This window comes from Myxocyprinus asiaticus, chromosome 49 (genome assembly GCF_019703515.2).
Source record: "Myxocyprinus asiaticus isolate MX2 ecotype Aquarium Trade chromosome 49, UBuf_Myxa_2, whole genome shotgun sequence".
Classification (NCBI taxonomy): domain Eukaryota; kingdom Metazoa; phylum Chordata; class Actinopteri; order Cypriniformes; family Catostomidae; genus Myxocyprinus; species Myxocyprinus asiaticus.
In genome coordinates this window covers 3,679,206-3,698,060 of record NC_059392.1, presented here as the reverse complement: position 1 = coordinate 3,698,060, position 18,855 = coordinate 3,679,206, and the positions used below count along the sequence as shown (strand labels likewise).

The window sequence follows — 18,855 nt, the reverse complement described above, 5'->3', positions numbered from 1 at the left end:
GTAATGTACTTAAAAGTAATTACTTTCATTTAAAGTCAGTAACTGTACTGATTACCAAAATTTTAAATGTAATGAGTTACACTACTTTTTAAAGTAGTGTCTAAAAGTAACTAGATAAAGTAAAAGTTACAGTAACTAATTACTTTGTAATCCCATTACAAACAGCACTGCTATCAAACAACTTATCTATTCGTACATCAAAAGTATTGTATATTTAATGACTTATAGTCAACATTTTATATTGTAATAATTTCTGATTCGATTATGTCATTCGCAATGCTTCATGGGAATAGTAGTTCATTACCACATAAAAGAATTTAAGTACACAGTCTTGCACTTTTCTATTTTTTCAGATTTTGCTTTAGGCCACGTCCACACCAATACGATTTCATTTGAAAACGCATTGATTAAGCTATGCTTACACCTCTCAACCAGTTTTCCGCCACCGAAAACCGAAAGTCTTTGCAAAAATGCTCTCCATTCTTTGGAAAACGATAACGTTAGAAAACTGAAAACAGATTAGTGTGGATGTGGCATCAGATCAAAGTTTGTAATGTTGTGAATCGTCTTAGAACTGGTTGTTTTGATTCATGGCTTAGAACTCTTTATTGAAGAATTTTCTAAATGCCTATGGAGAAAATGAATGGAAAAAATACTTTTCCACAAAAAAGTACTTAAAAAGTAGGTGTTCGCTGTTGCACTCAATTGGTTAGCTTGGACTTTATCTCCATTTACAGGAAATGAAACAGAAAGTGCAGTGAATCAGTCCTCAACCTTCTGAGTGACTCTACAGAGAGTCCAATGGTGCTCCACCATATTCTCATTAGTGCGTTCACTCATATGGTGTATCTACGTGTTTCGAATTGGGAAACCTTGCTTGGAGATGTACTCCACCAAATGCACCCTAAGAGACACCTCCTGATGGTGGTCGCATGGTCCAAAGGTAAATGACACTTGAAAGTCTCTGGTATCCATCATGTGTTTATTCCATCTGGTGAAGTTTTTGGAGATGCCTTCAAGCAACGAGTGTACTTTGGTGGTGACGGTGTGTGGGGTGATAATGACAGCCACTGGATTTGAGTACTTGGAGAGTTTGTGAGTACTCGAAAGTTCTACCACTTGGCCAAAAGTGTCCAGAGGATAAAGGGGTTTGATGTCGCTTAAACACTGGATCAAGGGTTCTATCTGGTAGAAGTTGGCTTCCATCCTGAGGAGCTCCGTCTCTTTGAAGTCACATGGTAGCATCAGTTTTGAGGTTCGTAAGAAGTTCAAGACATAACAGAATAGAGGACCATCCCGATCTATGAAATAGTGTCCACGAATCTCGTGTGGTGGGAAAATCGCCACGGAACATGGCACCCAACATAGAGTCTGGATAATGCTGCAGTGTGGACAGCGATGTAGTGTACAATTGTACACCAAGATTTAGGGTAACTGTGTCCGTCATCTACAACAAAGAAGAATACAATTGGTGGATGTTTCAAATATTAAAGGTGCAGTCTGTGACTCTTTCGCAAAACCTAGTGACCTGCCTTGCTGCCTAAAGGCCAAAGTATACTTTGATTTTCCATCTCGAGCACAGTGTGCGCGGACCGTCCACGTGCAGCACAGATTTTTTAGACACGCGGACAGTCTGGGCCTTTCCTACTCCCTGAAAGATATTAATGAAATAAGTGTCGTAAGATATCTCACCTGTATCTGTGACAGCCCTACACTCTGCAAACAGCAAATAAATATGTGTCGTGGACAATGACGCTTTCGACCTGTCAATCATTTTGCGTGTTCTCATAGTATTCTCATAGCGAATTATTGAATCGTAATGCATTTTTATGCCATTTTGTTCATAACAGTTGTCTTTTGAGGGCACTATTTTGCTGCTACAACAACAACCGTTTCTGCATGATGTCGGTCTCAATAAAGCTAATTTGTAATCTTTGGAGTGCTGGGTTTTGGAAAGATGAGGTGTGGCTAATTCAATGGCTCAGTCTCGTGGAAGTAGAACAGCTGAAATCGCTTGCAGCACCTTTAAGCTAGTCAAACAGCCTGGTGGAAACATCAGCATTCCATGCTGGGCACCATTGTTAAAAACAACATTTGCTGCTTTGACAATAAGCTTACCCTATGAGCAATGGTTACCATGGAAACTGTAGTATTGTATATAGTGTGTCAAAGAGGATGGATCATGGCTAGAAAGATCAAACTATACGTTTCTGAATTAATTCAACCATGCTCTTCATGAAACCTTGGTCTCAGACAAAATGGACCACTGGGAAATGACAAAATGGCTGACCCTCCAAGCTTTTTCTCATTGGATGCCCTGTACTTATTTTAGATGTTCTTCATCATGTTCCTCAAACCAATCCCGAACAATGTGTGCAGTGTGGCAGGGAGCATTATCCTGGTGAAAGAGGTTACTGCCATCAGGAAATACCAGTTCCATGAAGGGGTGTACCTGGTCTGCAACAATGTTTAGGTAGGTGGCATGTGTCAAACTGACGTCCACATGAATGGCCGGACCCAGGGTTTCCCAGCAGAACATTGCCACGAGCATCACACTCCCTCCACCGGCTTGTTGTCTTTCCACAGTGCATCCTGGTGCCATCACTTCTCCAGGTAAATGATGCACACGTACATGGCTGTCCACGTGATGTAAAAGAAAACGGGACTAATCAGAACAGGCGACCTTCTTCCACTGCTCCAACGTCCAGTTCCGATGCTCAGGTACCCATTATAGGCATTTCAACGGTGGATAGGGGTCAACATGGGCAGTTTGACTGGTCTGTGGCTACGCAGCCCCATACGCAGCAGGGTGTGATGCACTGTGTGTTGTGACATATTCCTCCTGTAACCATCATTCAAATTTTCAGTGATTTGTGCCACAGTAGACCTTTTGTCAGTTCGGACCAGACGGGATATCCTTCGTTGCCCTCACGCATCGATGAGCCTTGGGTGCCCAACACCCTATCACTAGATTGTGGTTTGTCCCTCCTCGGACCACTGTCAGTAGGTACTCACCACTGCTGACCAGGAACACCCCACAAGCCTATCCGTTTCAGAGATGCTCTGACCCAGTCGTCTGGATATAACATTTTGGCCCTTGTCAAATTCGCTCAGGTCTTTAGTCCTGCCCATTTCTCCTGCATTCAACACGTTGTCTACGAGAAACGATTGTTCGCTCACCATCTAATCTACACAGACCTTGACACGTGGTCTTGTTAGGAGATGATCAATGTTATTCGCTTCACCTGTGAGTGGTCATAATTGCCCCAAAAAGTATTTGGAGTGACACTTTAAAATTAAAATTGTCATTGCAATGGAAAATAAAACATCAAAGAGGTGTTTATTTTAAAGGAATATTCTGGGTTCAATGCAAATGAAGCTCAATCGACAGGATTTGTGGAAAAATTTATTTCGACTCGTCCCACCTTTTCTTTAAAAAAAGCAAAAATCTGGATTACAGTGAGGCACTTACAATGGAAGTGAATAGGGGCCAATCTGTAAATGTTAAAATATTAACTGTTTTAAAAGTATAGCCACAAGATGTAAACAATATGTGAGTTAATATGATTTTAGTGTGATAAAAATCGCTTACTAAATCTTTCTGTGTAAAGTTACATCCAATTTTACAATTTTACTGCCATGATGACGTAATACCCTAAATCGACCATAAAATAATAACACATTTTTACAGAAGAATGAATGTGTGCTTTTATGAAATTCTAAGCTTCAAATTTCTGTCTTTAAACCCTCAAAAATTGGCCCCATTCACTTCCATTGTAAGTGCATCACTGTAACGGTGATTTTTGTTTTTTGAAAGAAGAGGATGCTGCACTTTTGCTCGGTTTAGGTCTCAAAATTACCTTTGTAGGGCGGAGTTTTGGAACGAGGGGGTGTGGCTAATTCAACGGCTCAGTCCCATGAAAACTTCAGACCGTTAAAATCGCTTACAGTACCTTTAACTTGTATTGAACCCAGAATATTCCTTTAAGAAAGAGAGCAAAAGCACAGTTTCAAAGCAAAACATTTCACAAAAACGAAATTTTTAGGTTTTAAATAGTAAAAAATAGATGGGTATGTGACACAAAACGTGTCCATGTACATTTTAGATCAACATTTTAGGTCATAAAATCATTCATATAAAATGTATAGTACTATATGTGTTAAAAGTATTTTCCACCATTTTTAATCAGCTTTTACTTTTCACTAGCTCCTTTTAAATGGTCTTGCGGTATGACATATTTAAAAGTACAAATATTCCAGCAAGCATCTGAAGCTTTTAAAATCGCTTTGAACATGGATCATCCAATCAGTCATTTTGTAATCTTGCAATAATTAAAAAAATTCAACAGTGATAAACCCACAACATTATGCAACTTACCATTTATTTCTTTATATGGGCAAACCCCTTGAACTGGACTCTATCTCAGTCCTTCAAGACCCTACACACTTTTCTTGACTTTTAAAAAGGATAGTAATATGCATTTCTATAATGCAAATTGGGTATTAGATTAATTTACCAAGTTTATTCATAATGATATGAAAAAAGAAAAAGAAAAAGAAAAAAAAAATCACAGTAAGTCTTGCAACCTGTTGTGATAAAAGTTTATTTTCTGATTACAGTACAATTCACATCATAATAATACACATGGTTCGTTGTTTATAGCCACAATGAAAGTAGTTGTCATGAAAACCCCTCATTTTCCAGTCAAAATGAGAACATAACTTTAATATACTGTGATACCGCCAATGAAGGAAGATGTAAGACCCATGTAACAGAAAGACGTACGTGATGAAAGAAATTTAGTTATTCTCTGACTATTGACGCAGAAATGGTCAGGAAGATACGTTAAATATTGTGTCCTAATAGAGGTGCTGAAATGGACCATCTTTTGGGAGAGAATATGTTACACGTTCAATGTCTTTTTGACAGAGAAGATGATGTCCTTGATTTGCGGTATGCTGTTGTCCTCCAAAATCTTGGCGTACGGCATTGGAATATCCACACCAGTGACTCGGACTGCAGGGGCGTCGAGGTAATTGAACGCTGGACCTTGAATTAAAAAGAAAAATATATTATCTACATTGTTTAAAAACTGAATGACTCATCTTGAATAATTACTTGAGAACTTGAAACAAAATGTACTCAAATTAGTTAGTATTTGTTAACTCATTAGCATAATCATATGCTAGATTTAATTGTGTCATATGGAGTTGATGTTGATACTATAGAAATTCTACCCCAGAGAGATGACATCTCAGATCATTTCCTCGTTTCTTGTATGCTGTGATCAGCTAATGTTACTCAATCTACACCACACTATCGTTCAGGTAGAACTATTCTTTCGACCACTAAAGATAGCTTCACTAATAATCTTCCAGATTTATCTCATGTATCCAGTAAGCCAAAAAGTCTAGAAGAACTTGAAGTAATACCAGAAAATATAGATACAGTCTTCTCTAGCACTCTTGATAGTGTCGCCCCCTTCGATTAAAGAAAATTAAAGAAAAAAGCCCTGCACCATGGTACAATGATCACACTCATGATCTCAAGAAAGCAGTTCGGAAAATGGACAGCAAGTGGAAGAATACAAAATTTGAGGTATTTCGCTGTGCATGGAAGGATAGTGTCTGTAGCTACAGACAGGCACTAAAAGCTGCCAGGTCAGCATATTTTAGCAAACTCATAGAAAATAACCACAACAATCCAGTACTGTGGCTAAATTGGTTAGGAATAAAGCATCGACTGAACCAGATATTCCGTCGCAGCACAATAGTAATGACTTAATGAATTTCTTTACTGATAAAATTGGAATAATGCAATTGTCTGTCACAGTACCTCAGAAAACAGTGTCTCATAACTTTCCTCATGAGCAACTTCAATCCTTCGATGTTAAAGGTTAGAAGAGCTAACAAAACTTATCGAAACATCAAAAGCCACATGTATATTAGATCAAATACCAAGTAAGCTCTTAAAAGAAGTATTCCCTGTAATCTCAGAACCTATTCTTAATATTATTAACTCCTCGCTATCCTTAGCACATTTCCCAAGAAACTTTGAAATGGCAGTTATCAAACCGCTTATTAAGAAGCCACAGCTTGATCCTGGAGAATTGGCTAATTATAGACTGATTTCAAATCTGCCATTTATGTCGAAAATACTAGAAAAGGTAGTGTCCTCCCAACTACAGTATGTTCATTTCTACAGAGAAATAGTATATATGAACAATTTCAGTCAGGATTTAGGCCCCATCACAGTACAAATACTGACTTGCTCTTATCATCTGATCGCGGCTGCATTTCTCTTCTAGTGCTTTTAGATCTTAGTGCTGCCTTCGACACCATAGATCACGACATTCTCTTGAATAAGATTGAGAATTATGTTGGCATTTTTGGACTTGCATTAGCATGGTTTAGGTTCTATTGATCAGACCGCTACCACTTTGTCTGTGTAAATGAGGAATTGTCAAATCAAACAAAAGTATGGAGTGCCACAGGGATCAGTTTTAGGGCCTCTGCTTTTCTCCTTATACATGCTTCCCCTGGGAGATGTTATGAGGAATCGTGGAATAAGTTTCCACTGTTATGCCGATGATATCCAACTTTATATTTCTTCAAAACCTGTTGAAATTTCACAATTCTCCAAATTAGAGTGCATCAATGAAATCAAAGATTGGATGGCCAGAAATTTCCTTCTACTCAATTCTGACAAAACAGAGGTACTAATTATTGGACCAAAAACCTCTCAAAATAAAAAGCTAAAATATAATTTGACTTACAGCGAAGAACTTGGGTGTTATATTTGATACCAATCTGTCCTTTGAAAATCAAATTTCCAATGTTTGTAGAACAGCATTCTTCCACCTCAGAAATATTGCTAAGTTACGACACATGCTCTCTGATGCTGCTGCCGAAAAACTAATTCATACATTCATGACCTCAAGACTAGATTATTTTAATGAATTTCTGGGAGGATGTCCTGCAAGTTCAATTAATAAACTTCAATTGGTTCAAAATGCAGCTGCCAGAGTGCTGACTAGAAGCAAGAAATATGATCATATTAGCCCCATTTTATCATCGTTACATTGGCTATCTGTTAAATTTCATATTAATTTTAAAATTCTGTTAACTACGTACAACTCTTTGAATGGTTTAGCTTCGCAGTACTAAAGTGACCTTCTACCATGATATATTTCATCACGTTCGTTACGATAGCAAAATTCTGGCCTGTTAATAGTTCCTAGAATATCAAAATCCACAAAAGGAGGTAGATCCTTTTCCTATTGGGCTCCTAAACTATGGAATAGTCTCCCTAACACTGTTCGAGATGCAGACACACTCACTCTGTTTAAGTCTAGACTAAAGACTCACCAATTTATACACCTAATTTATCCATAAACTCACAATTAGGCTGCTTTAGTTAGGTCTGCTGGAACCAGAAACATTTATCATAATCTATAACTCTGCAAAAAATGTAATGGCATCTATTCTAATATTATTCTATTTGTTTCCCTGTCTCGGGATTCATATCCCGAGGTTACCAGAGCTGACCAGATCCACCTCCATTCATGCTTGGTGTTGGACTCCACTGCTATGTGTCTCTGAGTGATCACGACTAAATGAAGCCAGTCCAACCAGACATCCCTTTAGTCTATTACGATGGACTTCAGAAGATGAACTAATGCCAACTCCTACCACAAGACATGGGTACTTCATATGCCACTGCTTGAACCTTGAGGATTGACCTCAACGAAATGACCTGCTGGTTGAACTGCGATGCACCTCACTGATCTCTGCCTGAATCACCTTGGTCTAATGATGGACTACACTGTTAAAATGGAATACACAGACTATCAATTAATTGCCAACAAAAGCCTTCATCAGTCAACTAACAAAGGACAATGCATCTATATGAACTTCTGCAGTTAATTAATAAATTAATAAACTTCAAAGACATTAGTCATTAATCTTACAGTTCATACAAAATCTTTGTTTAAACACTGGCCCTTAACACTTACTTAGTTTACTAATTTTAAACCATGACTTGCACTGCACATAAGTAACTAATATTGGCATTATATTCATGTTGTTTAGTCAGAGGAGAACTGGCTCCCACAGTGAGTCTGGTTTCTCCCAAGATTATTTTTCTCCATTAATCAACATCTTATGGAGTTTTGTGTTCCTTGCCACAGTCGCCTTCGGCTTGCTCACTGGGGTTATAAATACAATTATTATTTAATTACTTATTTTAATACACACTTCATAATCGTATTTAATCAAACTACACAATGATGACTCTAAGACTTTATAGATATTACCGTTTCTGTTAATGAATGATTTTCTGTAAAGCTGCTTTGAAACGATGTGTATTGTGAAACGCACTATACAAATAAAAATGACTTGATATGAGGTATGGAAATTGGAAAAAAATAAGTGAAATAGTTTTTTTTTTTTTTATGATTTACCCTCCATAATTTTGGCAAGAATCTCCGCTCCCACGCCAAACTGAGGCCAGCCGCCCTCTACAGTGACGAGATGGTTTGTTTTCATAATGCTCGTTTCAATGGTTTCTGTGTCGAGCGGCCGGATTGTGCGCATATTGATGACCTACAGACAAAAACATAGTGAGAGGTGAAACGAAACTAAATCAGAATAAAGAATTTCAAAGAAGCAGAGATAAGAGGACACAGTACCTCGCATTCAATACCCTCCTTGGCCAAAACAGCAGCAGCATCGAGACACAGAGTGACCATTCGGGAATGAGACACCAGTGTGATGTGATTTCCTACAGCAGACCACCAATAATTAATTAGCACTGATCAATTTAGTTCCACACAATGACACAAATCAAAACTATTTACATTTATAGGTTTGCTAAACAGTCATTTTATTTATAAAAACAGTTTTCATAGTCCACAGTTGCGTAGGGCTGTCACGATTGTGACATTCAGGCTGGCGATTAATTGTTATACAAATAATTGAGATTAAATTCAATTGTCTTTATTGCGCATATCAGTTACAGATGTTTCACATGGTATAAAGACATTAATAATAATTTCCTAAATATTAAAATAATATTTCTCCTGTGGTCCACCTTAGTTCTGCTTCTAGTCGCACTGTTTGAAACCCAGCCCGCCTGAATTACAATAATAAATCACATTTTTATTATTATTATTATGAATACTAACAGTACAACAATACATTGTTATTAATCCTTTCACAGTTTTTTAATATACTCCTCATCTACAGAAATGCTGTCATCTCCTTTGACTGAACTAACATAAATGAAGTGAATACGGAGTGTTATATTCATAATGCACAATACTGTGACATTTATGAAAGAGACATGAAAAAAGCATTTAATAATTTAACATTTATTTTACATAAAATTTGGATGCCAATAAGTGACTTGAATTAAAGTATGCAATAATTGTGGTTATCTCAAATGGTTACAATAATCAAATAATTGATTGAAAGATTATTAAATAAAGACATTATTATTATTATTATTATTTATTTTTTCCTCCCAATTTGGAATGCCCATTTCCCAATGTGCTTTTAAGTCCTCGTGGTTGCGTAGTGATTCGCCTCAATCTGGGTGGTGGAGGACGAATCCCAGCTCCCTCTGCGTCTGAGACCGTCAACCTGCGCATCTTATCATGTGGCTTGTTGAGTGTGTTGCCATGGAGACATAGCGTGTTTGGAGGCTTCATGCCATCCACCGCGGCATCCACGCTCAACTCACCATGCGCCCCACCGAGAATGAACCATATTATAGCGATCACGAGGAGGTTACCCTCTACCCTCCCTAGCAACTGGGCCAATTTGGTTGCTTAGGAGACCTGGCCGGAGTCACTCAGCACGCCTTGGGATTTGAGCTAGCGAACTCCAGGGGTGGTAGCTAGCGTCTTTACCACTGAGCTACCCAGGCCCCCCCAAAGACATTATTTCAAAATTAAACATTTGTTTGCCTGTGGTTTATAGACACTCTACAGAGACTGTTGCATGTTGCTCACTAGGGCTGTCACGACTATAAATTGATGATTAATTGTCAAACAAATAACTGTGATCATGATGATTAAATGATGACTGTCAAACGAATAATTGCCATTACGAAGATTAATTGTCTGTTTTAGGGCTTTCACAATTATGAAATTTGCTGAAGATTAATTGTCAAACAAATAATTGCGATTATGACAATTAATTTACGATTAATTGTCAAACAAATACTTGCGATTTAATTTAAATACTTAGCATTATTTGTCTGTTTTAGGGTCATCACAATTATGAAATTTGGCTAACGATTAATTGTTAAACTGATAATTGAATTATGACGATAAATTGTCTGTTTTAGGCCTGTCACATTTATGAAATTTGGCTGATGCTTAATTGTCAGATTTATAATTGTGATTATGATGATTAATTGTCAAACGAATAATTAGGCTTATGAAGATTAATTATCTGTTTTAGGGCTTTCACGATTATGAAATTTGGCTGACGATTGTCAAACAAATATGATTAATTCACGATTAATTGTCAACCGAATACTTATGATTATGATGATTAATAGTCTGTTTTACGGCTATCACAATTATGAAATTTGGTTGACGATTAATTGTAAGACTAATAATTGTGATTATGGTGATTAATTGTCTGCTTTAGGACTATCACAATTATGTCATTTGGCTGAAGATTAATTGTCAAACGAATAATTGCTATTATGATGATTAATTCATGATTAATCGTCCAATGAACGATTATGGTGAGAAATTGCCTGTTTTAAGGCTATCACAATTATGAAATTTGGCTGATGATTAATTGTTAAACTAATAATTGTGATTATGACAATTTATTGTCTGTTTTAGGGCTTTCACGATTATTAAATTTGGCTGAAGATTACTTGTCAAACTAACAATTGCAATTATGATTAATTGTCGAACTAATACTTGCGATAATGACGATTAATTGTCTGTTTCAGGGCTAACACAATTATGAAATTTGGCTAATAATAAATTGTCAAACGAATAATTGCAATTGTTTTAGGGCTTTCACGATAATGAATTGTCATACAAATTGTCATACTTTTTTATATTGCGCAGGGGTAGTAAGAATATTTTTAATATTATTATTCAGGTCAACCTGAATAACTATTATATAATTTTATATTATATTATATACACTGCCTGGCCAAAAGAAAATGTTGCATACTCTAATATTTCGTTGGACAGCCTTTAGCTTTGATTACGGTGTGCATTCGTCGTCGCATTGTTTCGACAACCTCCTGCAACATCACAACATTTATTTCCATCCAGAGTTGCATTAATTTTTGGCCGAAATCTTGTATTGATGACGGGAGAGCCGAACCACTCAGTTAAGTCTTCTCCAGCACATCCCAAAGACTTTCAATGGGGTTAAGGTCAGGACTCTATGGTGGCCAATTCATGTGTGAAAATGATTCCTCGTGCTCCCTGAACAACTCTTTCACAATTTGAGCCCGAAGAATCTTGGCATTGTCCTCCTGGAATATGCCCGTGCCATCAGGGAAGAAAAAATCCATTAATGGGATAACCTGTTCAGTCAGTACATTCAGGTAGTCAGCTGACTTAATTTTATTGCTGCAAAGCATTGCTGAGCTTAGACCTGACCACTTGAAGCAGCCCCAGATCATAACACTGCCTCCAGAGGCTTGTACAGTGGCCAATATGCATGACGAATGCATCGCTTCATGCGCTTCCCTTCCTGACGCGTCCATCGTCCCTTTGGAATAGGGAAAATCTGGACTCATCAGACCACATGACCTTTTTCCATTGCTCCACAGTCCAATCTTTATAATCCCTAGCAGTGAAGTTGTTTTTCTGGATTAGCCTCACTAAGAAGTGGCTTTCTTGTGGCCACACAGCTGTTAAGTCCCAATCCTGTAAGTTCTCGTCACATTGTGCGTGTGGAAATGATCTTACTTTCAATATTAAACATGGCCGTGAGTTCTACTGTTGACTTTTTTTATGATGTGACTTCAAGCGTTTTAGTGATCTCTGATCATGATCATTCAAGATTATTTTCCGACCACATTTCTTCTGTGAAGCTGACGGTTCACCACTATCCTTCCAGGTTTTAATAATGCGTTGGACAGTTCTTAACCCAATTCCAGTGATTTCAGCGATCTTCTTAGTTGTTTTCTTTGCTTTATGCAGGCCAATGATTTGCCCCTTCTGAAACACAGTGACATCTTTTCCATGACCTCGGAATACATCTTCCGACATGGTTGTTTAAGAAATGAGAAGCTACACACTGCATCAGTTAGGGTTAAAAGGATTGTTGCCAGCTGAAACATATTAATTAATTAATAATAATAATTAATTTGATTTATTTATCACACATTATATGTTTGCACATATACAGTGAAATTCTTTTTTTTTTTTTTTTTTTTACATATACCAGCTAAGCTGGGGTCAGAGTGCAGGGTCAGCCATGATATGGCGCCCCTGGAGCAGATATGGTCAAGGGCCTTGCTCAAGGGCCCAACAGTGGCATCTTGGCAGTGCTGGGGCTTGAACCCCAACCTTCTGATCAGTAACCCAGAGCCTTAACTGCTGAGCCACCACTGCCCCACTGATGGTTCACCACTATCCTTCCAGGTTTTAATAACGTGTTGGACAGTTCTTAACCCAATTCCAGTGATTTCAGCGATCTTCTCAGTTGTTTTCTTTGCTTTATGCAGGCCAATGCAATAATGATCCAATCACAGGCTCTTAAGTATTTGCTTATTTAAATCCAAATGGCAACTTTTTTTTTTGGCCAGGCAGTTTATTTCCTAAATCCTTCACTTTCACACGTTATTTTAAGGCTCTCCGATTAAACCCATGAGCCTGTTTTCACATGACCTTTGAGATTCTGTTTGTATTTGAAATGGAATTGGAATTTAGAGTTCACAATAATTGTGATCAAATGATTATTCAACAATGGCGGCAGGCCTACTGCTCACCCTGTCTTTCAATCTTTGCCTTTCCGATGGGTATGAGAAAATCTTTTGATTGAGCCTCTTCTGACATCTCGAATGGGACACCATACATCAACTCGTTCTCCAAAAACACCACTGCAAAAGAAACGACAACAATCAGAACACTGTTTACTTCCATCAGCCTTATCCGGTAGGCTCGGTATGGCACTCACCAGGGTTGTCATCGCGGATGGCTGATTTCAGAAGACCTTTAGCGTCCTCAGCGCTCCAGGGACTGACCACCTTCAGTCCGGGACAGTGTCCATACCAGGCGGCAAAGCACTGGGAATGCTGAGCTGCTACGCCAGCCGAGGCACCGTTAGGCCCGCGGAACACAATGGGAACGGACTGAAAGCCAGCAGACATGTAGTAGGTCTTTGCAGCTGAGTTGATGACCTGATCGATGGCTTGCATAGAGAAGTTGAAGGTCATGAACTCACAGATGGGCCTCAAACCAGCCTGAAACAGGATGAAATGGGTTAGGGTGGAAAAGGTAGTACAGTTGGAGTTTTGGATTATATTGAGTGCAATAGTCTGCTTCTGGAAGTAAAATTTATGACTTAATAACGATAATTTATAAACCTTTAAAGACAGACCTACCATGAGTTCTGAAGTTGTTAATTAATAGTATATGCTTAGCAATCAGAGAATCGCAGCAAAGCACACCAAAAGATCTCTGCAGCGAATGTCCACTTCCAAGTTGCCTACACTCCCTACAATCTCAAACTACTTAAATATTTGTCTATATCTGAATATTTTGCTATAAAATTAAAATATATTGTTTCTATACTTACAATCAACAACTTAACCATTTTTATTTTGATAACGTCATTCGCAATGCTTCATGTAGTCCATTCCCTCATTAAAGATGGTAAAGTACACACTCATGTACCTTTGTTTTTTTGTTCGATTTTCAAATACTTTTTTGCTTTAAATAAAAATCTGAAATGTTGTGATTCACCTCGGGGCTGACTGTTTTGTTCATGGCTTACAACTCTTTAATGAAGGATTTTTTTAAGAAATCCCCATGGTTAAAATTAATGGGAAAAATACTTCTGGAACCAAAACGGCTAACAAAAAGTGGGAGGGAACTGTTACGCCCTATTATCATTGTATTAAAATGTAATAATTTAAGCAAAAACTCACCATAGCTGCACCAACAGCAATACCAGCAAAGCCCATCTGCACAAATGAAAACATAAAGCAAACTTCAAGTGCAAGTGGTAATTAAGGACATATTATTAATATATTAGGACACAAATGTCATGATTCCAAATGTGAAATGTCACGATTCTTACTAACCTCTGTAATGGGTGTGTCAATGATGCGTTTGTCTCCATACTTTTTCCAAAGGCCTCTGCTAATCTGCAACCCACCACGTTACAAGCTAATTTAAAAGATCTTGTTGCATTCTTTACCGTAACGCTAATAAACCACAGAGGATGTAGTTAAACGTCTAATGGCCATCCCCAGATAACACTACTGACCTTATAAGCGCCATCGTACTGTGCGACTTCCTCTCCGAGCAGGAACACCCGTTCATCTCTCTCCAGCTCTTCATCCATGGCCTGGTTAAGAGCATCTCTGACTGTTACCTATAATAATCCAGAGCCGGTTAATATCACAACATCTGACCAATCATATCATATCAATCTATTCAAACTCTTACAAAAACGTGATGTACTATGGTCTAGTGATGGTAACTAATGGTAATACCATAGTACTCCAAGGCACTTCAATGGCACATGTTCAAAACACCATGGTATTGTCCACAAAAATGGTAACATATGTCCAAACAACATGGTGCTACAATGTATATATTTTTAAAAACACGATACATGTCTAAAACATGATATTACCTTGGTAACATGTCTAAAAACATTGTATTTCCATGGTACAAAAAAAATAAAATAAAATAAAAAACATGGCACATGAGCAAAATACCACTGTATTACAGTGGTATATGTCCAAAACACCACTGTATTTTCATTTTTAAAAAAGCATGGCACATGTGAATGATACCATGGCATTACCATGGTAAATAAAATGGCATTACCATTGTAACATGTCTCAAAAAATGTGGTATTACCATGGTACATATCTAAAAAGCATAGTAAATGTTAAAACACAGCGGTATTACCATGATACATGTCTAAAACATGATATTACCTTGGTAACATGTCAAAAACATGGTATTACCATGGTAAAAACATGGCATTACCTTGGTAACATGTCTAAAAAATTTGGTTTTACCATGGTTCATGTCCAAAACTCCACTGTATTTCCACTGTATAAAATAAACATGGCACGTGAGTAAAATATTACAGTATTACCATGGTAATGCATCCCAAAAACTTGATATTACTATGGTAAGTGTCCAAAACACCACTGTATTTTCATTTAGCAAAAAGCATGGCACGTGTGAATGATACCATGGCATTACCATGGTAAAAACATGGTATTACCTTGGTAAAATGTCTCAAAAAACGTGTCATTACCATTGTAACATGTCTCAAAAAACATGTCATTACCATTGTAACATGTCTCAAAAAACTTGTCATTACCATTGTAATGTCTCAAAAAATGTGGCATTACTGTTGTAACATGTCTCAAAAAATGTGGCATTACTGTTGTAACATGTCTCAAAAAACGTGTCATTACCTCTGTAACATGTCTCAAAAAACATATCATTACCATTATAACGACTCAAAAAACGTGTCATTACCATTGTAACATGTCTCAAAAAACGTCATTACCATTGTAACATGTCTCAAAAAACTTGTCATTACCATTGTAATGTCTCAAAAAATGTGGCATTACTGTTGTAACATGTCTCAAAAAACGTGTCATTACCTCTGTAACATGTCTCAAAAAACATATCATTACCATTATAACGACTCAAAAAACGTGTCATTACCATTGTAACATGTCTCAAAAAACGTCATTACCATTGTAACATGTCTCAAAAAACTTGTCATTACCATTGTAATGTCTCAAAAAATGTAGCATTACTGTTGTAACATGTCTCAAAAAACTTGTCATTACCATTGTAACATGTCTCAAAAAACGTGTCATTACCATTGTAACGTCTCAAAAAACGTCATTACCATTGTAACGTCTCAAAAAACGTGTCATTACCATTGTAACATGTCTCAAAAAACATGTCATTACCATTGTAACATGTCTCAAAAAACTTGTCATTACCATTGTAACGTCTCAAAAAATGTGGCATTACTGTTGTAACATGTCTCAAAAAACTTGTCATTACCATTGTAACATGTCTCAAAAAACGTGTCATTGCCGTTGTAACATTTAACATGTCTCAAAAAACATGTCATTACCGTTGTAACATTTAACATGTCTCAAGAAACATGTCTTTACCGTTGTAACATCTCAAAAAAATTGTCATTACTGTTGTAACATGTCTCAAAAACGTGTCATTACCGTTGTAACATGTCTCAAAAAACATGTGGCATTACTGTTGTAACATGTCTCAAAAAACTTGTCATTACCATTGTAACATGTCTCAAAAAACGTGTCATTACCGTTGTAGCATGTCTCAAAAAACATGTCATTACCGTTGTAACATTTAACATGTCTCAAAAAACATGTCTTTACCGTTGTAACATCTCAAAAAATGTGTCATTACCGTTGTAACATGTCTCAAAAAACATGTCATTACCGTTGTAACATGTCTCAAAAAACATGTCATTACCATTGTAACATTTAACATGTCTCAAAAAAGCGTCATTACCATTGTAACGTCTCAAAAAACATGTCATTACCATTATAACGTCTCAGAAAACGTGTCATTCCCATTGTAACATCTCAAAAAACATGTCATTACCATTGTAACATTTACCATGTCTCATAAAACGTGTTATTACCATTGTAACATGTCTCAAAAAACGTGTCATTACCGTTGTAACATTTAACATGTCTCAAAAAAGCGTCATTACCATTGTAACGTCTCAAAAAACATGTCATTACCATTGTAACATTTACCATGTCTCATAAAACGTGTTATTACCATTGTAACATGTCTCAAAAAAACGTGTCATTACCATTGTAGCATTTAACATGTCTCAAAAAACATGTCATTACCGTTGTAACATGTCTCAAAAAACGTGTCATTACCATTGTAACATTTAACATGTCTCAAAAAACGTGTCATTACCATTGTAACATCTCAAAAAATGTGTAATTATCGTTGTAACGTCTCAAAAACGTGTCATTACCATTGTTACATGTCTCAAAAAACGTGTCATTACCATTGTAACATCTCAAAAAATGTGTAATTATCATTGTAACGTCTCAAAAAACGTGTCATTACCATTGTAACATGTCTCAAAAAATGTGTCATTACCGTTGTAACATTTAACATCTCAAAAAAACGTGTCATTACCATTGTAGCATCACAAAAAAACGTGCCATTACCGTTGTAACATCACAACAACAAAAAAAACATGTCATGACCATTGTAACATGTCTCAAAGACGTGTCATTACCATTGTAACATTTAACGTCTCAAAAAACGTGTCATTACCATTGTAACATCACAAAAAAACGTGTCAGTACCATTGTAACATCACAACAACAAAAAAACTTCATGACCATTGTAACATGTCTCAAAGACATGTCATTACCATTGTAACATTTAACATGTCTCAAAAAACGTGTCATTACCGTTGTAACATCTCAAAAAATGTGTAATTATCGTTGTAACGTCTCAAAAACGTGTCATTACCATTGTAACATCACAACAACAAAAAAACGTCATGACCATTGTAACATGTCTCAAAAAACTTGTCATTACCATTGTAACATCACAACAACAACAAAAAACGTCATGACCATTGTAACATGTCTCAAAGACGTGTCATTACCGTTGTAACATTTAACGTCTCAAAAAACGGTATTACCATGGTACATATCTAAAAAGCATAGTAAATGTTAAAATACAGCGGTATTACCATGATACATGTCTAAAACATGATATTACCACAGTGACAATCAACATAAGTTTGACTTATCAAACATAATCACTGTTTAACATATATAAAGCTTGAATTGTGCTTATTTGTGTGTTTATATTTATGCAGCATCTGTTGAAGGTGAGACCTGCACCGCCGCCGGTCGCGTCCTGTGAAACTCCCTCCGCAAAACCACTGAAACGACATTCTGACAGACAAAAAGACACCAGACATCATTTCTCAGACGGTTTTCTCACAAACACACCCGTTATATTTCACTAATATTCTGTATTTTCTCGCAAATACCTTCCCCGAGCTCAGTAGGCTCCTCAGTGACGCCATCTTTCACTGTCCTCTGTCTGTAGGCGGGGCTTTACTGACAGCGGCAGCGACCAATCAGAGAGCGAGGTGTAAAATCAGAACAGTGAAGCCAGCGACAGCAGCCAATCAGGACTGCTGAGTCATGATACAGACGGAAGTTGTCCACAGACTGTCATTGGGTGTCCAAGGGCAAGAGAAAAATCTTTTTATAGAAACCCAAAACATGATTTAAAAATAGGTTTGATTCTACTAGGATTCACTAAATAAAATAATAATAATAATACAAACAAAAAAAATTATATATATATATATATATATATATATATATATATATATATATATATATATATATATTTTTTTTTTTTTTTTTTTAAATACATTTCCATGACGTTTCCAAGAAAGAAAATCAGTTTTAAAATTTATAATTATTTCCAGGTTTTACATAGAGATTGTTTAGAAGAGATGGGCCACTTCTATTTAAATGAACGGGAGAAATTGGAACGGCCAATGGATGTAGAAAGAAAGTCCCGCCTTGCAGGTAAAAGAGCCAATCACCTATTAGATACA

General features: G+C 36.8%; 2 protein-coding genes and 1 long non-coding RNA gene across 3 annotated transcripts; all 3 read right to left on the bottom strand.

Moving 5' to 3' along the window:
- Positions 1-762: 762 nt before the first annotated feature.
- kctd6a (potassium channel tetramerization domain containing 6a) lies at positions 763-1,447 on the bottom strand. The gene is given in 2 exon segments (XM_051693142.1): positions 763-1,321; positions 1,323-1,447. Coding segments are annotated over 2 exon segments (684 nt in total).
- A 3,138-nt stretch (positions 1,448-4,585) lies between these two features.
- pdhb (pyruvate dehydrogenase E1 subunit beta) lies at positions 4,586-18,376 on the bottom strand. The gene is made up of 10 exons (XM_051693137.1): positions 18,274-18,376; positions 18,116-18,175; positions 14,482-14,589; positions 14,297-14,359; positions 14,141-14,176; positions 13,168-13,453; positions 12,980-13,090; positions 8,691-8,782; positions 8,463-8,604; positions 4,586-5,050 (listed from the first exon to the last, which is right to left on the bottom strand). Exons 1-10 carry the CDS (start codon positions 18,307-18,309, stop codon positions 4,905-4,907), a joined length of 1,080 nt encoding a protein of 359 aa, XP_051549097.1. The 5' UTR covers positions 18,310-18,376; the 3' UTR covers positions 4,586-4,904.
- LOC127437966 (uncharacterized) lies at positions 15,583-18,102 on the bottom strand. The gene is made up of 2 exons (XR_007896640.1): positions 15,784-18,102; positions 15,583-15,655 (listed from the first exon to the last, which is right to left on the bottom strand). It is a non-coding gene; the product is annotated as an uncharacterized LOC127437966 (long non-coding RNA).
- Positions 18,377-18,855: the final 479 nt, after the last annotated feature.

Bases quoted from the DNA above. Each gene is read 5' to 3' on its own strand.
- pdhb (XM_051693137.1), bottom strand. From the start codon at position 18,309: ATGGCGTCACTGAGGAGCCTACTGAGCTCGGGGAAG. The intron at 14,177-14,296 runs GTTAGTAAGAAT...TCATTTGTGCAG, and splicing joins TTGACACACCCATTACAGAG to ATGGGCTTTGCTGGTATTGC. The intron at 13,454-14,140 runs GTGAGTTTTTGC...ATCCTGTTTCAG, and splicing joins TTGCTGTTGGTGCAGCTATG to GCTGGTTTGAGGCCCATCTG.